Genomic DNA, 25484 nt, shown 5'->3' with positions numbered 1-25484 from the left:
AAGGGCATTGCTAAAGCACAGAAGATTCCATTCTAACTACCTTTGCCTTCCATAGTGTTACAAGCATTTAAACTCTACTCTGAAGTTCTCTCTAGCTCTGGCCTTCATCTTCTATCCCCTTGTAAGGTAACTAGCTAGCATGTTACAGTCCAGTATGAAGTCAAGGAACTGGTGTTCAGTGTACTAAATTCTTGAGCATCATGGAGAGTTCTTCCTTTTAATGCAAATGGCATTGCCTTTTCAACAGCATGCTTTTTCCCTTCTGGATCAAGTTTGTTAGCAATTTTATGCATCCTAAGACAGGGGAAGAGGAAAAACTTGTGTTCTGTAATGTTTTTGTATGCACAGGCAAACCTTAAAGACCCTATTTGTCATTTTGAGTGTATTAGCCTCAGACTTAAAAGTAGAATTATTAAATAGTTAGGTTGGAAGGCACCTTAAATATAACCTATTTACAATCCCCAGAATAATAAATTGTTACGATATTGGCCTATCAAGAAAGAAGTCACATCTTACTGTCCAGGATTTTTAGTGTGCTTTGTGCATAAATGCACATCTTTTTTAATATAACCCTTATTTCATGTATAGCAGCCATGTGCTGTTCTCTTCCCTCCACACCCTTATGCTCTTAAAAATGAAAAGCTATTTTCATTTTGGTTATGGCTTCAATATTATCCTGGATTACTGCCAGGGTTTGGAGGATCTTACAAAGGACATACCTTGCCTAGACAGGGTGAGCAGGACTTCACTTGTGAAAGTTGTCCTAACTGTGTCTCCCTCTTCTTGTTGCTCATGGAAAGCAGTTTGAGCTGTTGCTGTTTTACTCCCCAACAATACCTGAATTGGTTAGCACCTTGGGTGTTGATTTAATAATCTTGGCGCCATGGGGAGTTCCTTATGCTCTGAGCTGAGTGCCAAACTGATTGACTCTCAGTGTAGAAGGCATCAAGGTTTCTTCAGGGTGTCTAAACCAGGGTTTCATGTGGGTTAAACTCTGTCTGATGCTTTACCATGAGTTCCTCTGTGGCTAGAAGCTTGTATGGAGTGGTTATAGGACATCCATTTAGAAACACTGCTAAAACCATTATGTTCTTGAAGTCAAGGCTAAGGTTTGGAGATGAGAAGCAGGAGAGCTTAATAGGGCAGGAAGGAGACTCAAAGGATATTCCCAGGCAGTCATCAACTTATTGAAGGGACAGAAGGCCCGTCTCTTCTTGCTCTGCCTGTTATGTGGCTGGCAGTCTGAGGGCACACCAGGGAAATTCCTCTTTGTCCTGATGGTTATGCAGCCCTTAAAGAACACAGAAATTAACCTTTACTGCAGGCCCCAAGTGTCCTTGAAAGCTTTTTGGATAATCAAGGAAGTCATGTTCCTGCATGCTTCTGGCTTTAAATGATTGAAGTGGGAAAGCAGATTACTACAATTTTTTGGTCTTAATACTAAATAATTCTTAAAATATGTAGCAGCTAAGTGGCTTTAGCACTAAATAGCTCACTCTGTAGCTGATCCTACAGTCTTTGAGGGTTGTAGTAAAACAAGACCTTGGGAGTTTAACTTTTTTTACTAGCAGATAACCACTAAGGAGAGATAGAGGAAACTACATACTGGTACAAGCTGGAATTTTGTACTCAGCCAGCATTCTGCAGGTTTTCTGGTAAGGAGTAAGAAGCACCTCTTTTTAAGTTCTTTAGCTTGTAAAGTGATACTTATTTTACACTTCCGTGGTGTTTCAGCCAGAAGTACAAATAACTTGCACAGCACAAAACTGAAGATGATGAGCATATGTTTTCTTGAAGTGGGTAGAAGGGGATTAGAATATGATTAGGGATTTATTGTTGAGAGGGATTAAGCAACAGGTGTTTTTTAAGGTCACATCTTTGAATTGCAGACTTGCTCTTCCAGAGAATTTGGTATCTGAACTTCCCCTCCCTTCCTACATGGGAAACATTTCTTGGGAAACCTTTGGTTCTTAAGGCACAGGAAGAAAGCCTTCACCATAATTCTGTACTCTGTTATGATCACAGTTGCTACAGTTAGGTTTTCCAAGAATTCCTTTTGCCTTCTTGCTTGTTCTTCCATCTTGTATTTAGGGAAATATTTTTTAAGTCCTCATTTAAAGGACAGTGCTTTAAAAACACGGCTTGAAAATGGCATCATTAAGTCATCTTCTCTGGTTCAGTTCTGAGATCCTGTGAATTGGAAACTGCCTTCAGTGATCTTTCTTTGGGAGGGTCCTTAGTCATGTGGGAACGGAAGAAAAGAAACAATTCTATAAAGACACTTGATGCCTTCACAGAATCATTTAGCTTGGAAAATATCTCTAAGATCAAGTTCAGCCATTAACCTGACATTGCCAGGTCCACCACTGAACTGAAGAAGGTTGGTTAAACATTCAGTGTCTCACTGAAAAAGGAGTGCAAAGCTTTGTAACGTGTTTTACTAAACCTAGATGAAGCAACTTGTTTTATTCACAGTTCTGTGTTAACTGTAACGTTGTTACACCTGACATTTATCCTAAAGTTTAAACATGCATAGTTAAGTTGCTGGGAACTGCTGAAGGCAAAAGCTTTGTAGTGAATGATTCTATTCCTCTCCCGCCTCTTTTACCTCTTATTTCTTTAGATGTGTGCCAGGCTCTCCTGGTCTCTTAGTCTTAGCTGTCTGTAATGTGGCATTTACAAATTGTTGGGAAATTGTCATGAAATCTCATCTGCCTGTACCTTACGTCTGTAAGGTACTTACTGTATGCCCTTGTGTTTACATGTCCACTTTTTTGTCTCTTTCCTTTATAACACTGAGCTAAAAAGCTAGTTATTAGCATAACCTACTACATCATTATACATGTTTGGGTTTTTTAGATTAGTTTTGGGACTCTTGGGAAGTCATGTAATATTGCGAGCTACAGTCAGAACAGTTGGAGATAACCCTTTCCCAATTTGCCATTTTACTGGTCCTTATGCCATTCCCTGCAAGATCAGTTGCTGCTTTTGCATCCTGATTAACTGCTAATAGACTTTTTCTAGTCATTAAATACTCTTGCCTTCTGCATTCAGTAGTAACCTCTGTCTTGCAGTCTAGTGCCATTGCAGTAAATCTGGTTATGTTGTTTCTTCACTGACAGCAAGAGCTTATTGAACTCCTGCCCTGTAGTATCATTCAGTACCTGTTACTGCTGTTTTTATGTGCTGAGTAGATTTTTATGAGGGAAAGAATGAACGTTTATCAGGTTAATGCTGATTGCTTTATAAGAATAATCTGCAGTCTTTTGCCTTTAAAACCTCAGATTAATTCCAGCTCTAATATAAATGGAAGTTAAATTATAAGTCTTAAATTTAATTTAGTCATTAGTGCCTTTCGTAATCCAAGGGATGGCCTGCAGGCAGCTATGTTGTGCACTCACAGTAGCTCTTAGTCCAAGAGGGTTTCAGCCTGCAAAGGGTCAGGTCTAAAATACCCTCCTGTTGAACCAGAAGATCTGTCCAACCCTATGCTGAGTAGGAAAACCTGTGGAGCAATTTGGTTAAAACAGCAGAATGAGTGCCCCAATTAAGTTTGCTGGTGTGATAACACGATTCTAATTGAGACTTAAGTGTGTTTATTATAGAGGTTACAGGAGTGCATCAAAGCATGGAGACTCTTGTACACCAAGTACAGTGTTAACACCTAGAAATAACTTTGAATGCATCTTAAACAATGCTTTTTGTTTTTTTCCTTAGATCAACGTTCGAGTTGTTACTATGGATGCAGAGCTGGAGTTTGCCATCCAGCCAAACACTACAGGCAAACAGCTGTTTGACCAGGTCAGTGAAGGGTTGGTGTGGGCTCTTGTTTAATTTTTGAGTATGTTTTGGACTACAGTGTTTTCTTAAAACTGGATTCCAAACCTATCTCTCTTCTCTTTACCTCCTAATCAAATGGCCCCAGTCTGAACTAGGATTTCTAAATTACATCACACTAAAAGAAAAAAGCAAAAACCCTTGCAGGTATGTTATGTTCCACTGAAACCTGTCTTTCTAGCATGTTGGATAATGAACTGTCACAAAGGATTTAAATATTTAGACAGCATAGGTAGCATGTAAAAATGTACCTTTTGCTTTGAAATACTGCTTAGCTCTTATGTAGCTCTTAACTTCTATGGTTGAAACGTTCCTCTTGTGCATAAAACTCTTCAGAATCAGGCCTTCAGGTGGCTGATGTGGGTGTTGGCACGGCTGCATTCATTCAAATGCTGGGTTCAAGGAACCACTTGCCACAGGTATTTGAGTTTGTCAAAATACTGGAAAACCAGAAGAATTTATGATCTCTGTGCAGCATTTACAGGCACCATGCCTTGTAAGAAGCCCCTGAGCAGCAGGACAGAGCAGAGATTAGTGCAGCCTGCCTTCAGGGATTCCCAGGGAAGTGGAGGGCTTGAGTGGCTGGGACTCTCCTTCCTTACTGTTATTCTTCCTGCTGATGCTTTAACAATATACAGGTCTGTTTGAAGGTGGACCTGCAAAGATCAGATAAAGACAACTAAAACAAACTGTGTGCTATTTGTGAAACTTTGTTATTATCATCTTAAGTAGTTTGCTGTTATAAAACTGAAGCAAGGCCTAGATTTTAGCAGAAAAAAATTCACTTACTGCTCTGGAACTAAAAAAACCAAAAAACAAAACAACCAAAAAAGCAACAAAACCAACAAACCTTTCTTTTTATGGAACCAGTACCTGCTGTTTGATCTTCCAGAGGAGAGTCACCAAGTTAATTAGGAAGATGGATCACCTCTCCTATGAGGAAAGGCTGAGAATTGGGATTATTCAGCCTGGAGGAAAGAAGGCTTTAGGGTGACTTAACTGCAGCCTTCCCATATCTGAAAGGAACCCTCAAAAAAGTTGGAGAGAGACTATTTACAAGGGAATGTAGTGACATGGCAAGGGGGAATGGATTCAAACTAAAAAAAAAATAACTAGGTTTAGATTAGATATAAGGAAGAAATTCTTTACTGTGATGGTGGTGAGGCACAGAAACAGGTTGCCCAGAGAAGCTGTGAATGCCCCAACCCTGGAGGTGTTCATGGCCTGTTTGGGTGGAACTCTGAGCAATCTGGTCTAGTGGAAGATGTCCCTGTGCATGGCAGGAGGGTGGAACCAGACGATCTTTAAGGTCTCCTCCAACCCAGGCTGTTCTATGATTCTATGATTCCATTCATGCTGATCACCATGCCATCAGAGTAACTTCTTCCCCCTTTCATGTTAATCTGAAGTAGAGAAATTGGATTTTATCTCTGACAGTACAAAAATCCAAATTACTGAAAGCCAGGTTTTTAAAATCAGTGCTTTAGATTAGACTGTGTGTCCTTATGACAAGCATTCAACAAGTATTTCCCTCCTCCATATATATTAACTAATGTTTACATCTGTTCAGAGTCAGGATCATCTCTCTGGCAGAAGATAAACTACTTTCTCTGCTTTCAAGTGAAAAATTCAAAATCCTGAGAATGTGGAAAAGGCAGGATGTTTCAGATTCAAGATGCTTCTATTTTATCTTGTTGTCTGGGATGACTGGGATTTCTGAAGAATGCTTATTGCAGTGCTTAGTGCATGATTGGGATAGACCTACTCCTTACATCCAGTGGCATGGGTTTAAAATCTATGATTGGAAATTCTTATCCATATTTCAAACCTTGTTGGGGGTTACTTTTGCATATCAAAGGAAGGCTGAGGTAGAATTGTGCAGCACAAAACCAGAAAAGGTGCAGACCATACATTCTCTCTTCAGTTCTGTTGAGCAAGCCTTTCACTAGGCCCTTATCTCGGGTGGAGTTTACACTTAGATAAAGCCTGTGGAGGCAACAGGTTTTCACAGGTATGGGGAGTGGCTCAACTGGAATTACAGAACCACTGTGGGGGTTCTGAAGAAGCAAGCTATTTTTAAAAACTACAAGGTGATCTCTTGGCCTGGTTGTCAGCTAGCAGAGCTACTCTGGCAGTGCCCTTATGTTTTAGGCTTTGCTAGCACGACTGTATCCTGCAGGTAAGGTGCATTATAGCTCCTTTTACAGGAGAGGGAACCTGTGAATATTAAGTTCTGCTCCACTCAAGCCAGTCCTCTGCAGTTTATGTTGCAGTGAGGTCTGAGGTGTCCCAAGAACCAACCCAGTGGGCTCTGCAGCTGGCTGGAGTATCTCCCAGGTAGTCATATGCCCTCCTGACCATGAGTAAAAGAAATTCAAATGGAGGAGAGTGTAACTGGCATTTTCTGGAAGTGAATGCATAACTGGATGGAATGGGCAGACTCAAGATTTGCTGCTTCATGCATTTGAGGAAGCAGAGGAGATGTCTTTCATCTTGTATATAATGCCTCGTTTCTTATTTCTTCCTTGTTTTGCCATGGAGGAAGTTTACAGAGTATTTCCCAGTACAGTCTAAAACATTCTTTGTTCTTTGTATAGAAACTCAAACAGTCAAATTATCAAGTGCAGCTTAATACTTTCTCCTTCCTTGCTTTTAGGTTTTGGGAAGAACTTGAGGGGTCATTATTTCTGCAAGCTTTCTAACTCTATTTATAGGAAGTGTACTTTTTCTCTTGTAAGAGACATTCAGAAATAATGACCTGATAACTGCTTGATTTATGCAACCTTTTATTTTAACAAAGTTGCAACACACTTTTGTGCAACAGGAAGTACCACACTCAGCATACCCCTGGCTTTCTTCTAGACTTCATAAAAATACATCCAGCTGTCAGAAAACTTGTCTCTTCCATGATGAAACATGCCACTTTGAGGGAGGAGGGAAAAGGAATTTTAGTCAACTAAAAGCTGAATTATTTTCAGACCTCAGCTCTTTTTTTAAAAGGACATGGGGTTTGGGTTTTTTTGGTTTTTTGTTCGTTTGTTTTGATTGGTGGGTTTTATTGTCTTTGATAAAGGCTAGTTAGTCTTAGCTAACATGACATTGTTTCTCTCAAGCCAGAGTGTCTCCAGCAATACCTTAAATGTGGAGGTGAAAAAGATCTTAGGGGTTAAGGTCTTAGACTTGTTGAAGGACATGTAACTACACATTCTCAAGTCTGTCACACTTCCCTAACTTGCAAAGTGGTTTTAAAAACTTCTTGCCTTCCACTCAGTTGAGCTCCGTGTAGGGATACCTACATCACTTTTTTGAGAGGCTACTCTGCAAATAACATCATGGAAGTGATCCAGCTGTGTACGTAGTAGATCTTTGCAGATTTTTGCTGTGTCTAGAGCACAGCTTTACAGGTAGATGAGCTGGCAGCCAAGCACTTGGCTATAAAAACAAGCTGTTAAGAATAGGTGAAGGTCATGGACTTGTTCGCTCTATCCTCCACTGAGGAAAAGTAACATGTCCAAACAGGACTGCTTTACTAGTAAGTGCACCATCCAGTCAATGGATGGTGTTTCTGTGTTTTTCAACTGGTTAGTTTTACAATATATAAAAAGAAACTTGTCCTAGTGTGAGGCCATTGATGTATTTTTGTCCTTCATAAACTCAGCCTTTTGGGGAGTTTAAAAAAAATAATCTTGACTGAGAATAGTTGCATCTTGTTTTAACTCTCAGGGCCTCACAGCAGTGGTATGAAGCACGTCTCAGTTGCTTCCTCTAGAAGGAATAATCTCTGGCAGACAAGGTCACTTGAGCCATTAGGACTGCTAACTAGTTGTAGTTAGTACTAATACCATTAGAGACCATCCCACCAAAAACTTTGGTGACATAACTCATCTGCTTCACCAAGTACAGTTTTAAGATGGGTCAGTAGATAAAAGCAAGCAGAAGCCCCACCTGCTGCCAGTGTATCAGTTTAGCAGTTAGTAGCCTGTCACCTGCTGTTTGTCTCACCTGCTTTCCCCAAGATCATCATCTTCTAGAAACTGGGTGGGACAAGTATCTTATCCTATGCTGTCATCATCCTCTACAATGGCAGCTGTAGATGTCTCCAAGGTGAAATTAAGAGATGCCAAATGAGTAGGTTTAGGCTGTTGCCTGCACCCACCACAGGTGATGTGGGACTCGAAAGGATACCTGGACCTCAAGTGAAGTTTTACCTGCAACAGCTTTTTCTTTTTTACCTTTCTGTTTCAGGTGGTTAAAACCATAGGTTTACGAGAAGTGTGGTACTTTGGTCTTCAGTATGTGGACAACAAAGGATTCCAGACTTGGCTGAAGCTTGATAAAAAGGTAACAGACTTTGGGATAATTGCTGGCCAAAGGTTAAAGCTTGTATGATTCCTGATGTGTTATTGGCTGCAACTTTATACACCTTGTGCCTGCTGTTGATTTGGCCTAATTTTCATAATTCCAGGATTTTTTTTAGAGATAACATTGTGATCTCCATGGGTGAGGTGTGGCATGGTGGAAGTCTGCTCTTTTACTCTGAGTTATAGGAAGCATTTGCCAGATGTGCAGCAGCACCTTGATACCGTATTTTGTTGGGAGGAAGCAGCTGTGTTTTCTGTGGCTAGAGGAGCACCTTGATGGGCTTTTGATGGGCTTAGGCCCTGCCTGTGCAGGATCTGTTGCATGCCAATTGGAAAAGAGGCACTTCCAGGCTGGGCAGTCAAGTGCTGACACCTCTGATGTGCTCCTGTTTGTATTCCCAGCTCTTCTGAGGACATGAACTGCTTTTCTTGATGGGGCACTCAGTGACACACCTATTTAATGTCAGGGGGCTGTTCTCTGTCAAACACACACAGTACTGGGTTGGTTTGCAGTCTGATACAGCACAGTAAATCATTCTCCAGTGACCAGTGTTTGCTGTACAAACAGGATTTAACTGACTTAGCTGGAAAACATAATGCATCTCCCTCACATTCTCTCCTACCATTAAGCAGACAGAATTAAGGAATTCCACTAAGGAGTTGCCAGTCACTCACCTCTTATGACAAATGCCCCAAATTCTTTTTTCTGTGTAAAAGCCATCTATTCTATTGCTTTTGTTCTAAAAAGAACACCTGCTCAGTTGTGGTGTCACCTCTGTCCTCAGGTTTCTGCTCAAGAAATCAGAAAGGAGAATCCCCTGCAGTTCAGATTCCGTGCCAAGTTCTTCCCAGAGGATGTGTCTGAAGAGCTGATTCAGGATATCACGCAGAAGCTGTTCTTCCTGCAGGTGAAGGAAGGGATCCTCAGTGATGAGATCTATTGTCCTCCTGAGACAGCAGTACTTCTTGGCTCCTATGCTGTGCAGGCCAAATTTGGAGATTACAACAAAGAGGTGCACAAGCCTGGATACCTCAATTCAGAGCGTCTGATCCCCCAAAGGTGAAGGAATTGGCTGATGCAGTCCCTCTTTTTTTATTTTTTTTTTTTTTAATTTAAATTCTAGTTAAATGCAAAGAGTTTCATTTGAAAGAATGTTTGCATTTTTTTAATTGAATTGTATGTAATTGGGTTTTTCCCTTATTTTACTTCTACCTGTCATATTTGACTATATTTTTGCTTCTCCTTGGGCTGGTTAAAGCGGAAATATATTTTTGTATTCACTTAAACACTGCTGCCATGCTGTAACTGTGTCAGTATGAATGTCTCCTCTTAAGAAGAAAAGAGCAGCACTAAGTGAAGAATATGTCATTCCTGAAGAAGGTTGTGTTGTGTGTCCTTAATCTTAATGTACAGTCCTAAAAAACTTGTATGTGGTAAGCATGTCTTGTGTCTACACAGTCCATCCCCATACAGGATCAGTGGATGTTTTCAGAAGAATGGCTTCTGTTTACCCTTCCTGATGACACTGCAGCAGTGCCTAATTCCAGGGATTGCACCAACTTTTGCTTTTCTTTAATCCCCTGGTGTCTACAGTATGTGTGATTTGTTTGCAGTGTTTTGCATATAGCTGTCATGCGTCTGATCAGTGACCAGAAAGGCTTTGCAGAGGGCTATTGCTTATTCTGAACTGCTCTGCTTCACAGAGAACATCTTTGGACTGAGTAGGGTTTTCCTTTTGGCTACAGTAAGGCTTCCACCAGAATCAGAGTAAGACTGTAGCAAAGATCACCATCAGTGGATACTGCAGAACATCTAATCTTGTTGATATCTCTTTCCTTGTGTAGGGTGATGGACCAGCATAAACTCTCCAGAGAGCAGTGGGAAGAACGGATCCAGGTGTGGCACGCTGAGCACAGTGGCATGCTCAAGTGAGTGTTTTGTGTTGGTCTTTGGGCTGCTCACCTTGCTGCTTATTTGATTACCTTAAGTTTGCATTTCTACAGCATGGTTTTGTTAGTCTGTGGTTTAAACTCTGAGTTGCTTGTATGAGCCTATTCCTGGTGTGTATTTTTTAGTTCAGTATTGAAACCATGTTAAAGCACAGTAGTATATTTTGTCCTGGTGCTGAGAACAGTGTGGCTTCCCAAAGATCTTGGACCTGTGTACATTGTATTAGTGATAGATTTGAGTAGGAAAAGAGTGAGGGTGTATGTTAAACCTTACAGTCATTGAAGCATTTGCATTGACATTTGGGGAAAGCTCAGATCCTATACCTTTCCTACTCACTGTACCTTGAGACAAGGATGAATGCTGAGAGAGGTGAATGTTGCTGATTATTTTGTATGGAAATACCAGGGATTAGTATATGGGAATATTCTGTATGTGTATCATAAGATGTGATATCATAACTTCTAAAGTGAATCCTAAATGGTGAATGTTCAGTTTTAATTTAGGTTTAGGAAAAATTATTTTTTCTTCTGAGGTGTTTGTGCTTTCTGAGATAGAGATAGTTGGTTTCTCATTTATCTTACTTTTTCCTGTCTCAATAGAGAGAACGCCATGCTGGAGTACCTGAAGATTGCCCAAGACCTGGAGATGTATGGAATCAACTATTTTGAAATCAAGAACAAGAAAGGAACTGACCTTTGGTTGGGGGTCGATGCCTTGGGGCTCAACATCTATGAAAAGGACGATAAGTAAGGCTTTTGTTTTTACCTCTGATCTTCCAAAAAGGTCTGGTATGGGACATTTCTTGTTTACAAGAATGCTTGTGTTCAGATTTTGGATCAGTAGGTGAAGCTAGGAAATGGGCTTTCACATCCCCTGTGCTTTCATGTCTTTCCTGACCTGCTAACACTACCTGCTGTATAAAGGGAGATGTCAGTTGTATGATGCCATCTTCATAATCGTGCACAGTGGTGGAGCTGAATCCTGAACTGAGGAGTTTACCAGGCTTTTCCTTGAGTCAGGTCACCAAGTTTGCCATCAGTGGCCACAACACGAGAACCTGGCTAGGCTAAGGCATCTGCAGTGCTCAGATACCTAAGGACACTCCTATCCTGGAGTTAATGATGGATCTGAGTGCTGCTGCCCAGTTCTGAAAAAGGCAGATTATGGGGCGGACACAACAGCAAAGCTGGGTGACACCCAGAACCCAGGGAGAGGCAAACCTATGTAGTTACAATGTATGTATGTGAACAAGGAATGAAATGAGGGCTTGCTGAGGTACGCATGGTTTTAATCAGCCCTTCTGGTAAAGGCAGAGCCATTATTAATTGGATAGAAGGTGGGAAATGATAGACTACATCTATAAATAAACATAATAAGAAGGTGAGAACAGCTGTGTCTAAGCCTGCTAGTCTCTTCTAATACTCTGCAACTGAAGGATTGAAGGGAGGTAAAATAGATGTTTTTCAGATGGAGCATTGCCATCTAGACTGCTTTCTTTCCCTCTCCCTGATGTTTCAAATCTTTGTTTCATGTTGCTCATCTGTAACAAACTATCATTGAAATACGGAAGGATTTCACCTGTTCTACATCTTTGCCTCCAAAAAGCATTGAATGCAACCCAAATATTAATTGGAACTCTCTGGATCTTCTGTTGATAAGGCAAAGAGAAAGGGAGTCTTTGCTGCAATGCTAATATGTGCTGTCACCCAGAAAACAAGGAGTGTCACTTGAAAGAAAAGTAGTTTCGCTCATGTAATACTTCAGTCTTGAATGACTGGTCTTGCTATGTAACCATGGTCACACAAACAGGTTTTTCGAGCTGCAGAAGCAGAGTGTAGCCATTGACTGCAAAGACCTATCGAGAGCATTTGCAAAACAAATACAGTGCTGGAATAAACTGCTTATTTCTGCTCTATCTTTTGTTACTATATAATTAAGTCTTTCCAGCAGATATGGGGACTAGAAAAATAGCAATATGTATGCCACCTCTAGTTTGTAGGTGCAAAATTTGGGGATTAAGGGCAAAGGTGAAGAAGCAGAGATTTCATTGTTGAAGTTTAACATGAGGAAAATGAGGCTGTGCTGTAGATGTGGGAGTCTCTATGTTGCAGTGTATGGCAATGTCCTCTTTCCAGGTATATCCAAGTTTATTTTTCCCATGCATTAAAGGGAAGAATCTGTAGTAGAACTTACTAATGAGTGAATTATTTTAGTTGTCTGTCATACTGTATTATCTAGGATTTAAGCACTTGTACTGATGTGATGGAAGATGGAATAATTAGTTAATCTTAGTCTAATCAAATCATTTTCTTTACAGTTCTTAATGTTACACACACACACACTGTTGCATAATCTTGCAGTTGAGTTAGAGGTTAAGGAGTGGAAAGTTCTGAAGAGGGTGAATTTTATTCTTGATGTCTGAATTTAAATGAAACAAGTTTTTTGTTTTTTTTTTGAGATTGGACACGGCAAAATTTTTTGATGTAGTAGCTTTCCATCTCTTTGACAATAAATGAAATTCCTCCAAAAATTGCTCTTTTTTTCTTTAATCAATGTGCTCCATAGAATTCTTACAGAATTTGAGTGGTCCATTGTGATGGTAAACATCTCTGTAAGTGCTAAACATTAAATACTTGTGTCTTCAAATCATTTGCAAGAATAATTGAGGCAGAAACACATACATTGGAGGGGTTAGAGAATAACAAGAAGATTGTTTGTTGGTATTATTTTTTACATAAGACACAATTCTTAATCGTTAATAGCTGTCTCTAGAGAATATATTTTCCCTTGATAAGAGAAGAATAAAATAATAATGTGTTATTAAATACAAAGATAAAATACTTGGTTGGGGTAATTAAAGGACTTTATTATATTCAAATGCTCGAGCCCTTGCAATGTTAGAACTTGCTGCAGAGCTGATCAGGTGTGTGAAGGTGAAGTATTGGAATGGCTCAGAAATATTTGATCTCGTGACAAACTGGGATGCTTTTTATATGCAAGAGTCTGGAGAAATTAAACCAGAGGAAAATCTCAAATGTTTAGTGAGTCATACTGAAAAATTTCAAACAAATCAACAGACCTGGACTCCTCAGCAGCGAGGAAGAGGTGGGAGTCTGAATTTTGCCCTTTGCTTCATAGGGAGCTTTTCAATAGTGGGAAGCCACGTGGCACAGCCCATTGCATGACCAGCAAGCAAAGTTCCACTTGGTGACTCATGGGATGGGCTGAAAGAACAGTTTGTATGGAAGGGAAGAACAGGACCCTTTGTTGCTAACCTTGCGTGTAATCTAGGGGAGGAGATATGTGAAGGGAGGGTGTCAAGAGGATTGAACCAGTCTGCTCTCAGTGATGCTGAGCAATGGGACAAGGGGTAAGGAGCAGACACTCAGCACAGAAAGTTCCACCTGAATGTGAGGAAGAACTTCTTTGCTGTGCAAATGACTGTCCAATCCTGTGCCGTGTGCTCTAGGATGACCCTGCTTAAGCAGGGAGGTTGGACCAGATGACCACTGTGGTGCCTTCCAACCTGACCCATGCTGTGAAACGAAAGAAAATAAATCTCCTGCCAGTGGTGCCTGTCCAGCACTCGAGAGTGAAGGCAGCACAGAGGTGACTGGGCTAGCTGTAACATGGCAGGGTAGGTTTGCCTGTGCATGCTGTAAGGTGTGGGGAGCAGCTCAGTCACTTTGGCTTATGCCTCCCATGATGTGTGAGAGGGCTGCACAGGGAAGCACTGCACATAAAGTCTGCATGGTGTGGATTTTGGGTCCAGAGTTACAAGAAACAAGCTTATAAGCAGCTGAGCATGTGGCTTCAGTAGAAACCATCCCTTTTACATAGCCAAAGGTCAGTAGGGTAGCTGATGAAAATGAGAAGAGACTCAGTAAGAGAGGTTACTGGGATTCTTTTCCTACGCCCTGTGGTATTCTGGTTCAATTACTGTCTTCCCTCTGTTGGGAAAGCTTTGTGAAGCATTGCATTCCAGCAAGTCTGTGTGTTGGAAGCAATACAGGGGAAAAATGTTTATTGCATCATTTCTTAAAACAAGTTTTTCTTCTTTCCAGACTAACCCCGAAGATAGGGTTCCCCTGGAGTGAAATCAGAAACATCTCCTTCAATGACAAGAAGTTTGTTATAAAGCCTATTGACAAGAAGGCACCAGTAAGTATATATAAAAGGGGCTCCTGGATACTGCATATGAACAACTGATACTGTTTCATCTCAAAGTAAAGTAGTCTTGGGAGAGGAGAAAGCCACAGATATTCTAGATGCAAAATGAGAATTTGTATTTAGAGCTGCTGTTTTTTCTGTGCAGCATAAATGAAGGGCTAACAGTGATAGCTAATGTGGAAAAAGATAAGGATTTTACCACTAGATAACTTCATGTTCAAATTTGAGATTCTTTGCCAGTTCACTAGTTTTGTGAGTCCTCTATGCATATCTTTCACTGCATGGAAAATGATAGGTAAATTTTATTTTTGTTTTTTCGTTTAAAAACATCCGAACATTAAAAAAGGTTCACTAAAAAAATTACAGAAGTAGTTCAAATGCTGTAGCAAAACCACATGGATAAATAAGCTTTCCTATCCATTGCTGCTGACTTCCACACTACTGACAGAGTAAACTGTGGTGTTTATTGACTTTCTTGAACACTAAGGTAAATCTCAGGGATACGACTTCGGTGGAGAACTGCAATGTAGCTACATGTGAATGTTGCTTTTCAATACTGAAAAGTATATTTTCATTGTATGTATTAGTGAAGAACTGGAAACTTACTTTGACCTGTTGAGAACGTAAGGTGGAATAACTGGTATAGGTGGATGTCATTCTGTCAGTCTTGTGAAATTATTGGAGTAGTTGAGAAAGACCTCTGCTCTTCCTCCATCCTAGTACTTGGTCTTGGTGGGTAAGTACAACCCAGAGAAATAATAAGCAGCCTGGCTTTGGCAAAGGATGATGGCTTATAAATATCTCTAACAGAAAGCGATCCTCCCAGTAATTTAAAGGATACTAATGCACTGTGTGCTACAGGGATTTCTTTCTTCCCCCAGATAAGAACCTGGGGGAGAGGAGTTTTTTTCTGTGATGCTGTTAGTGAAAACCAACAAAACTCCCCAGAGACAGAAAGCTGGTCTTTCAGGCATGCTTTTCTCAATAGAAGAGCTTCTTGTGTGTGTTGTACATAATTACAAAACAGATCACATCTTGCCACCCACTCCCCAAAGAGCAGACCTGAGTTTGAAATGCAAGGCTTGCAAAAGGTGTTAGCATTGAAAACCTCAGTTATGTTTCCTCTTGACTGTCAATTGTTATTTTCCCTCTGGCTGGTGGTATGTTTAAAGCTGTGCTTAAAAGAAGAATTTACCTGGGCACTAATTTTGAGTATTCAGGAAGTTGTCTGGGTCTTTTTGCATGCTTGTGTCTCCTTTTAAAAAGGCAGGCATTATAACTACAGCAAAATACTCAGTCCACCCAAGTTGTGGGTTGGAAGCTCTCTTTTAATTTGGAGGATTCTACTGTTTAAATTGACAGTAATGTAAAGGGTAGAGTCCTGTGGCACCTCGCCCAGGATAAGCTTTTTAATTTTTGGGCTTTGTCTGCCCTTATACTCCAAGATCTTCAGCACATGCTCTTTAAAATATTGAGGTGCAATTCTCCCAGTTGTATGAGATCTGGGGTAGGCTGGGGATGAGGAAAGAAAGGGATTATTTTATATTTGTGTTTGAATGTTGTATCCCTTGGTTATGGCCTTAAATGACAAATTCAAGAACCATCCATACCCTCAGTAGTTATTTCCATGTAAGTGAGCTGGCCTCAGCACAGAACCTGTTCATCACAATGTGCACAAACTGTTTTTACAATTACTTGTCAGAAGTGGGAGGTTGGATGAGCAGCTTACAGTCACATTTATCAGGATCAGACCTGTGTGCCTCAGAATGGCTTTGTCAGGATTTAGTGGGAGAGCACAACACACTGCCCTGACTGCCTCTTCTGCTGCCAGTGTGTGCTTTAGGGAAATGCATTGGAGAAAATCAGTCTTTGTCAGCATATTCATCTTAATACCACTTAGGGAGCTTTTAATCACTTAGTGTGACTTTTAGCTTTCCCAGAGACAGCCACAGCTATCTCTGTGCTTCTGAGCTCAGGCAATTAAAAACACAATCACTGCTTCTATTCCTGGTTCCATCTCTTGCTAGCTGTGAGGCAATCCATAGGAGAGTAATTCCAAGGAATGGGTGCTGGTTTATGGTGGTAATGTGGCAGCTTGCCCACTTGCCAGTTGTAGTACACAGAAAAAGCAGAAGGGTGCTTATCCATTGTGTAAGTTTAGAGTCTGTTGAAAATGTGTGTGGTTGTGGACTCATAAAAATCTTCAGGGAGGTAATGAACTTGGGCCCTCTGTATCCCTTCCTTAGCTGGTTTTCCTCTAGAAGAGCCATAGTTTCTGTAAAAGTCTTATTATAAAACAGATAATAATAAATTTGGGAATGTCCTTTTTACTGAACCAGGAATTTTAGAATATCTTGTGTTTTGTTACTGCCTAAAACCTGATATTCCAAATAACCATGTGGTTGGTGGTTAAAATATTAGTTTTCCTTTGACACCCTTGTAACAGACTGGGTCAACTTAACTAGGAAATGCCATGGAACAGAAAAGAATTATATTGAAAGGCATTTTTCTCTGAAAAAACACATGTGGGGCCTTGAATGTTGATTCAGATAGATAAAGAAATCCTACAAAGTTACATTTGTAGATTGTGCTTTGTCATTCAGTCACAAAACTGAAAAACCAGTCAATACTAGAGGTCTGTGTGTTGCTCAGACATTTAACTGCCAATCCAGAACCTTCTGCAACATCTAACAATCTCCATTTAAATGAGACTTCATCAATCTGGGATTTTCTCTAAAAGTTGCTTTTTCCAGAAGAGTAACTTGTCAATTCTATGTAGACTTTAAATGGAGAATATAAATCGCAATAGTTTTGGCTTCAGACGATATTTGCGGTTCCTGCTGCTGTATTGAAATGGCCTTGCATGTATGTCTGGATTAGAATGAATTTAGTGGCAAGATGTTCTGTCTGCAGTTAGCTGGGAGAAGAGAAAGAGCATGGAGAAAACTGCCTGTGGTCTCTCTTCTAGGACTTTGTGTTTTATGCCCCTCGTCTGAGAATTAACAAGAGAATCCTGCAGCTCTGCATGGGCAACCATGAACTGTACATGCGGCGCAGGAAGCCTGACACCATTGAGGTGCAGCAGATGAAAGCCCAGGCCCGGGAGGAGAAGCACCAGAAACAACTGGAAAGGTGGGCTTGGATACAGGCAGCAGGTGTGGCATGGCAGAAATAAATGACACTGAAGTGCCAGGGTTCAGCAAGCAGGGCAGGGCTCAGTAACGCAGGTGAGGCTCTGAGCCATCCCAAGCTCAGGAGGAGCACATGTGGCCCTGGAGCTCTGGAGTATGGTCAGGGACTTGGGGTGTCCTGCAGTGGAACTGCTGCTCTTCCTGCTTGTCCCTGTGCCCACACATCAGCTCTCCTGGCTGCAAGGAAATGTGCGAGTAAAGGCACAGCAGGCTCTGGTGTGGTGCTGTGCACCTAGAGAAGGGTTTTCCTGGCTCTTGAGTGTTGGCATCTGATTTATGTGCTAGGCCGTGGGATGGTTGGGAGTAAGGGGAAGCCTTCATAGGGAGCACATATGTGTACACTGTAAAGACAGAAGGAACTGGGAGATCTCTTACAGGCAAGGAAAAAGGAATAGCAATTCTACCACTGGCTGCAGGTTGCATATGATTCAAGAAATCATGTTGCTTTTCTCCTGATCTTGTGGATTGTTTGTCTCCATTCCCTCAGTGCTGTTATTTTCACATTTCCTTGGCCTTCCATATGGCAGAAGTAACAAAGTTACACCTCCTCTGCTTTGCAGTACAAATCCTGTTTTTCCTTTCTGTGTCTAGCAGCTATTTGGTATTCTAAATTTCTGTGGCAACCACCAAGAATGCAAATGCTTTTATGAAATGGGATATCTAAAACTGAGCAGAAATTCAGAAGACATGAAGGAACAGCCTATTTCTGTCTTCTGGTTCCTGTTTTGTGGCAACCACTTTCCCATTGAGCTGCCTGGAGAGGTTCCCAGCCAGCTTTCTTGTCTGGCAGCAGCTTGGGTCTGAAAGTGAGCTTTCCAGCATGACATGTTTTTCTAACAGGAAACAACTAGAAGATGAAAAGAGGAGGAGAGAGACAATTGAGAGAGAGAAAGAGCAAATGCTGAGGGAGAAGGAGGAGCTGCTGGTGAGGCTACAAGAGTATGAAGTGAAGACTCAGAAAGCAGAGAAAGGTAAAGTACTTGTCCTGGCTGACAAGACCATGTGTTGTGCACCATAGAGGGGTTGTATGGGTTGCTGCCCATGCCTTGCCTAAATCTGGTGACATTGGGATCGCTTGGCAAGACTTAATAATGTCTGCCTATACAGCAAAATCTCTAAATGTGCATCCAAAGTATGAAAGTAGCATAAAACCTGCAAATTTTATTTGGGAACCAAAGGGCAGGAACTCTGTTTTCCTCTTTTTGCCAGGAGGATTTAAGTAGCGCAGCCTCTTCCAGCAGTGAGCAAGAGTTCAGCCTTCAAGTACTTTTAACTAACTCCTAACAGAAAAAGATACTTTGGGAACAAATCTTTCCAGTGAAATGGAATCTTCTGTTTCAATGCACAGAAGAACACATTGGAGCCAACGACATCTGGTCCATGCAGCAAACTGTCAATTAAGGGCAGCAGAGTCATGTCAATGTTACAGACTTCAGTGCAAACATCTTGCAGAAGATTTAATTACAGTATGCATCTGACTACTTCTGAATCCAGTTACTTGGTGTATTATGCAAATAATTACTTGGAAGAGCACAGTGAAAGGAGTATTACAAGCTGGAGTAAAGTCCTGTCATGACTTCTGCAGTTACCTAAGAGACTGAAATTCCTTAGCTTTGACTAGACATTGATCTGTCTTTTTGCAGAGCTGTCAGATCAGATCCAAAGAGCCATTCAGCTGGAGGAAGAGAGGAAACGGGCCCAGGAGGAGGCAGAACGTCTGGAAGCTGACCGTTTGGCAGCCCTGCAGGCCAAGGAAGAGCTGGAGAGACAAACTATAGACCAGATAAAGAGCCAGGAGCAGCTGGTAAGACCCAGTTATTTTGAGCACAAGATACCCAGGCATGTTACTATGCCCTTGAGTAAGGCAAAGCCATCATGTCCAGGGAAAAACAGTTCAATGAAGTACTGGACCATCATTATGGCACTGCATTCTATCATAAGCAGTCTGCTTTTTAGTTCTTAGTTTTCTGTTCAGTCTCTGTTAACAGTATTTTTTGTTGTGTTTGGTTTTTTGTTTGGGTTGATGTTTTTTCAAAGAGTCCTTATAATTCCCATTTTATTATTCAACAGGCTACAGAGCTTGCAGAATATACAGCCAAGATAGCACTTCTTGAAGAGGCAAGGAAACGTAAAGAGAGTGAGGTTGAAGAGTGGCAAATCAGAGTGAGTATCTGCTTTACAAGTTGCTCTAAAGTTCTGTGCTTAAGCAGAGCATACTCTGATGCTTAGCCCAGTGAGACTTCTCAAACATGTGGAGGCAAACATCTGTACAGCAGTGAAGAAGACCAAACTTGTGATCAATGTGCAGTACATCTGCCAAAACACCTTTCTTCCAACAACCCTTCAATCAAAACTCAGAATGAAAGCCTGTATAAAACCTAAAAATGTGATCATTGTCTTGGAGCCTTGGAGAGGAAGGGATATATGATATATCATGTAATTCATTATATAATGTCTGAAAACTCCATCAGTCAAGAGAAGATGCTGCAAATGCAGCCACACTGCAGGTATCTGTTTCAAGGAGTGTGTGTTGTTGTCACTGGCTTCCTGGTTCCTGGATCAGGAGAGGATAATAAACTGCTGCACTAAAACCAAAGACAAACCACACAAGTCTCAGAGTACTGGTGCTCTCAGTGCACTGTAAGACACATGGGGGGCAGAACCACTGCAGCAGCAGGGAAGGTGACTGCCTTGTATGTAATTGTACTAAAAATACAAAATTAGATTCCCAAATTCTTGCTCTGTGGAACCTGTGTGTCTTCAGCCAAAAGCTCTTCTAATGGAGAACAGAATGACAATAACTGTAGCTTTCGATAGAACTTTTTCCTGGGCTGTTTTATTGGGTGAATATTCTTTGTTCAGACCCATTGCACATTACACAGCGGCTAATGATAGCATCCCTAGTAAAAAAACCAAAAAGTTCTCTAATAATAGAGTACCATCAGCTGCAGACATTAATTCTCTCTTGCTTTTCATAGTAGATTGAAAAAACTAGGAAGATAAGCATTTAAACATTCTTTAAGCTGATTTAAAGCAAGAAATGAATTTAAAATATTTTTCACTCTTTTCCCAAAGGCCAGGGAAGCACAGGAGGATCTGGTAAAGACCAAGGAGGAGTTACACCTGGTAATGACTGCTCCGCCTCCACCCCCACCCCCTGTCTATGAGCCAGTGAATTACCACGTCCACGACAACTTGCAAGATGAGGGCTCTGAGTACTCCGCCTACAGCGCTGAGTTCTCCAGCGAGGGCATCAGGAATGACCGCAACGAGGAGAAGCGCATTACTGAGGCAGAGAAGAACGCACGAGTGCAGAGCCAGCTGAGGGTAAGGCACTGCTCGGAGGAGACAGAGGAATTGAAACAATCAGTCCTGGACAACAGGTCCTTTAACCACTTGGTTAAAGACACAAAGCACAACAGTTTCTCTTTGTTTTCGGTTCCTATAGGAAGATTGAAATAAAGGCAAGGTATATAAAGATTACTCTCGTAGCTCAAGCTTTGAGATTGCTTAAATCATCCATAATGGTTTTGGAAAGCCCAGGTCACATCCACGTCACTGCTGTGTCCGGGCATTAACCACTGTCAGCTCTCCCCAAAGAACACAACTGACAGGAGCTGAGAGCTTCTCACATATAACCTGTATTTATTGTTCTTTGTACTGCAGGCGCTGACAGATGAGCTGGCCCAGGCTCGGAACGAGAACAAGAGGACCCAAAACGATATCATTCACTCGGAGAACATGCGCCAGGGACGGGACAAGTACAAGACGCTGCGGCAGATCCGGCAAGGCAACACCAAGCAGAGAATTGATGAGTTCGAGGCAATGTAAAGAAAGATGCTTGTAAGAAGAAAAGAGGACTGTGGGAAAGGCAGATCTTAATGCTGTGTTCTTGTTTTGGGGTTTTTGTTGTATTGGTTTTTTGGTTGTTTGTTTTTGTTTTTTTCCTGAGGAGGGGTCACTGTATGACACTTAAGCAATGTTCTCTAAACCCAGAGGTGTTTGAATCTCCCTTTTATTCTGAATCTCCTGTGAAATTTGGTATAGTTTAAAACTCATTGTACCACAAATCCTGGTAACTTGCTCATGCCTTTGCTTTGTGCCAAAAGGCCTTGTGACACATCTCTCTTTAAGCAAGACAAATTTTAACAGGCCATGCTTCTATTTCAAGATGTGTGTCCTGTGTAGGTGCTGGATTCAGCCTGGTCTAAAAGATAAGCATCTGTGGGTGAATTTTGTGCCATATGTCTTTGTATTATTAGCTACAGTGTAAAGTGTAACAGCTGAGAAGACAGGTTGTGGAACTTAGGATTTGCAAGCACCTGTATGTGTGTTGTACATCCATGCACAGGTGTTTGTGGATCCTGCTTTTTCCCTTGGTCTTGATGCCCATGTTCCCCCTGCCCCTGCCTCCCCCACACAAAAGAACTGACAACACCTCAGAACTACTTTGTGTAGAAATTAGATATTTTCTAGTTGCTGCTCTCAACTGGAGAAATTGTGCAGTGATGGCTCAGAAGTGGCATAGGGACACTGATACCCTCTTCATGTAACAAGTAGCAAATACTCCTGGAATCTAAGACACCACTGTGTTTGCATTCCAGCTTCATTACTGATCAGTTATAGTGTAGTATTTATATATATATATATAAAACATGCAATATGTGAATTGCAGTACTAGTTAAAGGGAAATAGTTTTGCTCTGTATATTTTGTTACTTTTCAGATTTAATAAGACTTGCATCTGTAAAAATGCCTAAACAAGACTGTAGTCTGATACAGTGCAGCTGATTATTTACTATAAAGCATTATTTGTAAAGATCATTTTTTTTACTTAATGAAAACTGTTATATGTACACATGATCCAATATATACAATTTTACTGCACCTATTTTTCTAACAAATTTTCTAATTTTTTTTAAATGTTTGATTTAAAGTTTCAGACTCCAAAGATGAAGGGACTGCTTGTTTATATCACAGTTGTATTCTCTCTAGTAGAGAGCATTTCTGTGACCATCCTTCCCCCACTCTCCCCACTTTTCCTTGAAAATCTGTTAGAAAGTGAGTTACAGTATGTTGTCACCTCTTCCATTTACAATATCTATGCTGCGTTATACTTGAGTTTAATCTTGTGTGGGTTTTTTTTTTTTAATTTTCAGCAGCAATCATCTAAATAAAAGATCTGCAAAGTAACAAAGGTGATGGAGTGAAGTGTTTCTTGAGAGGGGTATATTTTGAGTAAGTTGTGCTACTGCTCTTTTAGTTCCTGAGCTTAGCTTATGAGTCCCTGTGTCTTTTAGGGATTTGAGATTTAAAGCCACACTGACCTAGAAAGGAAGAAGGGGGAATACATGCAGTAAGGACTAAAACTATAACACAGCAGCAGTAGTTACAGTTGTACACAAGAAGTTTCTGCTGACTGTAAAGGCTACACCCAAGGCAAGGCAAGCTGACACAGGAGTTTGGCCCTAAGCTTGTCCACATGAAGAAATTATAAACTCATCTAAGGTTCTGTCGTGTGCTGTACATCCTACAGATCAGAGCAGTTAATTCTGTCTTAGAGTGGCAGCTGATAAGAAGGAACTTGTTATACCCACCCTTATTCCATTGGCTGCAGTGCCACCCTGCTACTAACAGAGCATTTATACATTTAACTTTCTAAGCATCGTGCTATAGCACACATTCGAGAGACAGGGCCAAACAAAATGACGACCATGTGGCCACGTGAAATAAAGTGGCAGTGTAGATAACACTGAAGCACATGGGCATTAGCATCGCCCATTTGGAGCAAGTAGACAAAGATAAGCTGCTTTTGAATTCTTCAGCTAAAACCTCAAAGTAAGAGTGAAATAATGTAACTTTCATGTTGTAACAGTTATTTTCTCTGAAGTACTCCCAATTGGGCTTTAAATTAAACAGTTCTAGGCCTGGAAATGGACAGCTGCACATTGTCTGGCTCCTGTTGCTTAGTCAGCATAATGCATCTCAAACTGAGGCTGTCTCTCCTGAAGGAATAATACTGACCTTACACTCCAGCTGGAGGCACAGGCTTAAGCCTTAAGTTTTGAAGAAATAAAACATTCAGAATGTCACACACATTCAAATGCATAATTCTATTCCCCAAAAAAAGTAGAATAGGTGCTGTTGCAGCATACCTTTCCCAGACCTGAAGTGTATGTACCACTTCAGTTTAAAACATCGGACATGGGAAAGGAAAAGTTGTTGCCTGATTATCTCTCATGATTTGTAGTTTTCCTTATTTGAATGCAATACAAGTGTGAAGTCTGTCCACATGTTTGGGTTGCAGAGCACTTCCTGCCATTGGAGCACTCCCTGAGAAGCAAGGTCCATAGCACCAAAGAATTCCTCTGCAAGAAAGCAAAAGGAAAGATCAGAGTTACTTTTCACTTGGCCTTACCCAACTTCTGGCCAACCCTTTCACCCACTTGTACAGTAATTTCAGCTGTTCTGCAGCTCCTAAGGCACTAATTGCATGGTATTTATACTTTTGAACTATTATTTACATCCTGTTAAACTGGGATCACTCTCTGAAGAGTGCAACCTGCAGAAAAGAAAAATTTTTTGGCTGAATGACTGAAAGCAGAAGAGCAAGTGTGCATGCTCATAATAGAAGAATGGCACTAAGCCTCCTGCTTCAGTTCATTCCAGGCTTAGGACTTGGATCACTTACAAGCAGATAGTCCCTGCTCTAGCAGAAAGGCAAATGCTGGCTAGGATAAGCAAAAAAAGTTCATGAGAAAGCCTGCATGACACTGAGTTACCACTAGTGATAATACTCCTGAAAGCTGCATGCTGATACCAAAACAACATTTGATCCTTTCCTCTCAAATACTGAAACCCACAGCACTTAACTCACTGGGAAGAACAAGGGTGGGAAACCTTTGGGCAGCCTTCAAGGCACAATGCTTCCCTGCCCAACCACCACTGAGCAGAGGGTTTCTCAGACATTGCTCAGCTCTGAGCAATGAAAGCTCACTCTGTCAGAGCAGAGCCCAAAACTTCAAACTTCCAACAGGCCCTTTGGAGCAAGTTTCACCTTCTGTATTTCATTGATTGGATTGATTTGAGGATATAAAATAATAAGCAGAGACATAAGCAAGGTTGGAGTCTATGAGATGATTAATTCTCCTGCTTCCTTTTGATGAGAAGTTATTTAAAACCAGATAATTCATAGAAAACAATAAAAGGAATAAGTCTTTAAAAATATGCAGAGCTCTGTGTGAGTTAGAGCCACACCATTTCTGTGCTTGTCTTAGCATGGCTCTGACCCATAAAAATCACTATGCTAACAAATGGCTTTCCTGAAAATTTCCACTGACAACCTTGATCTTCTGCACAGATGGGAACAGAAGCACCTGTGTCAGTTCTTGCACAATCAGAGCCCAAGACTGCAAGTTGCTTAGGACAGAGGCTGGGACTGCACGTGTAGGCACATGATAGCAGGCAATAAATAGCACAGTGTAATTATTTTTGCCTGGTATGTAAACTAAATGCACTTTTTTTCCCAAATTACCTTCAACTTTCAGTGTCAAAGAACTTACCTGCACCAAGCTTGGCTCCTCCTAGGAACTGATCACTTGAGCTGAAAGTTGACTTGTGCCAGACAGTCAGGTGTAGACATGATTGCTGTAGCTGAGCTGGGGTAACACCATCAAAGACAAACAAGTGTTTCCACTGTGGACAGGCTTCTTTCTTCAGGACAGAAGACTTTTGCTTTACTTCTGTTTGGCCTGGAAGGACAAGACAACTTCCCCCCCACCAAAAAAGGAGTTCAGCAAGGTTTCTCAACCAGGAAACAGAACATTTTCAATAACCAAATGGAGCCCTTTGGTTTGCCTTAAAAAGCAAAACAAGTTCAGCCTTAGTGCAAAGTAGAACATGGTGCTCTTGTGTTTATTTTGGGACCTGCACCTTTTCCTGCCAGCCTTTAGTGCAGGTCTTGTAGCCTGCTTTG

At 41.1% G+C, this 25484-nt stretch overlaps 2 protein-coding genes across 3 annotated transcripts in view; one reads left to right on the top strand and one right to left on the bottom strand.

Moving 5' to 3' along the window:
* The window catches only part of EZR (ezrin), a 36489-nt gene extending 13819 nt beyond the window's left edge, over positions 1–22670 (top strand). Inside the window, exons 2-13 of one of the 2 annotated variants that reach the window (XM_058835796.1) lie at positions 3718–3801; positions 8083–8178; positions 8984–9258; positions 10044–10127; positions 10749–10895; positions 14214–14310; positions 17288–17451; positions 18351–18481; positions 19154–19314; positions 19581–19673; positions 20586–20837; positions 21177–22670. In XM_058835796.1, coding sequence (XP_058691779.1) covers positions 3718–3801; positions 8083–8178; positions 8984–9258; positions 10044–10127; positions 10749–10895; positions 14214–14310; positions 17288–17451; positions 18351–18481; positions 19154–19314; positions 19581–19673; positions 20586–20837; positions 21177–21341 — 1749 coding nt within the window. In that variant the 3' untranslated portion in view covers positions 21342–22670. Of the gene's footprint in view, positions 1–3717; positions 3802–8082; positions 8179–8983; positions 9259–10043; positions 10128–10748; positions 10896–14213; positions 14311–17287; positions 17452–18350; positions 18482–19153; positions 19315–19580; positions 19674–20585; positions 20838–21176 lie in introns of those variants that run through there. The other variant, XM_058835797.1, reaches the window with a different exon arrangement.
* A 189-nt stretch (positions 22671–22859) lies between these two features.
* The window catches only part of SYTL3 (synaptotagmin like 3), a 33625-nt gene continuing 31000 nt past the window's right edge, over positions 22860–25484 (bottom strand). Inside the window, exons 15-16 of the mRNA XM_058835795.1 lie at positions 25072–25277; positions 22860–23877 (exon numbers count right to left, since the gene is read on the bottom strand). Coding sequence (XP_058691778.1) covers positions 23747–23877; positions 25072–25277 — 337 coding nt within the window. The 3' untranslated portion in view covers positions 22860–23746. The remainder of the gene's footprint in view (positions 23878–25071; positions 25278–25484) is intronic.

This window comes from Poecile atricapillus, chromosome 3 (assembly GCF_030490865.1).
Source record: "Poecile atricapillus isolate bPoeAtr1 chromosome 3, bPoeAtr1.hap1, whole genome shotgun sequence".
Lineage (NCBI taxonomy): Eukaryota > Metazoa > Chordata > Aves > Passeriformes > Paridae > Poecile > Poecile atricapillus.
The sequence above is the reverse complement of the archived record's forward strand: the minus strand, read 5'-3'. Positions and strand labels throughout refer to the sequence as shown.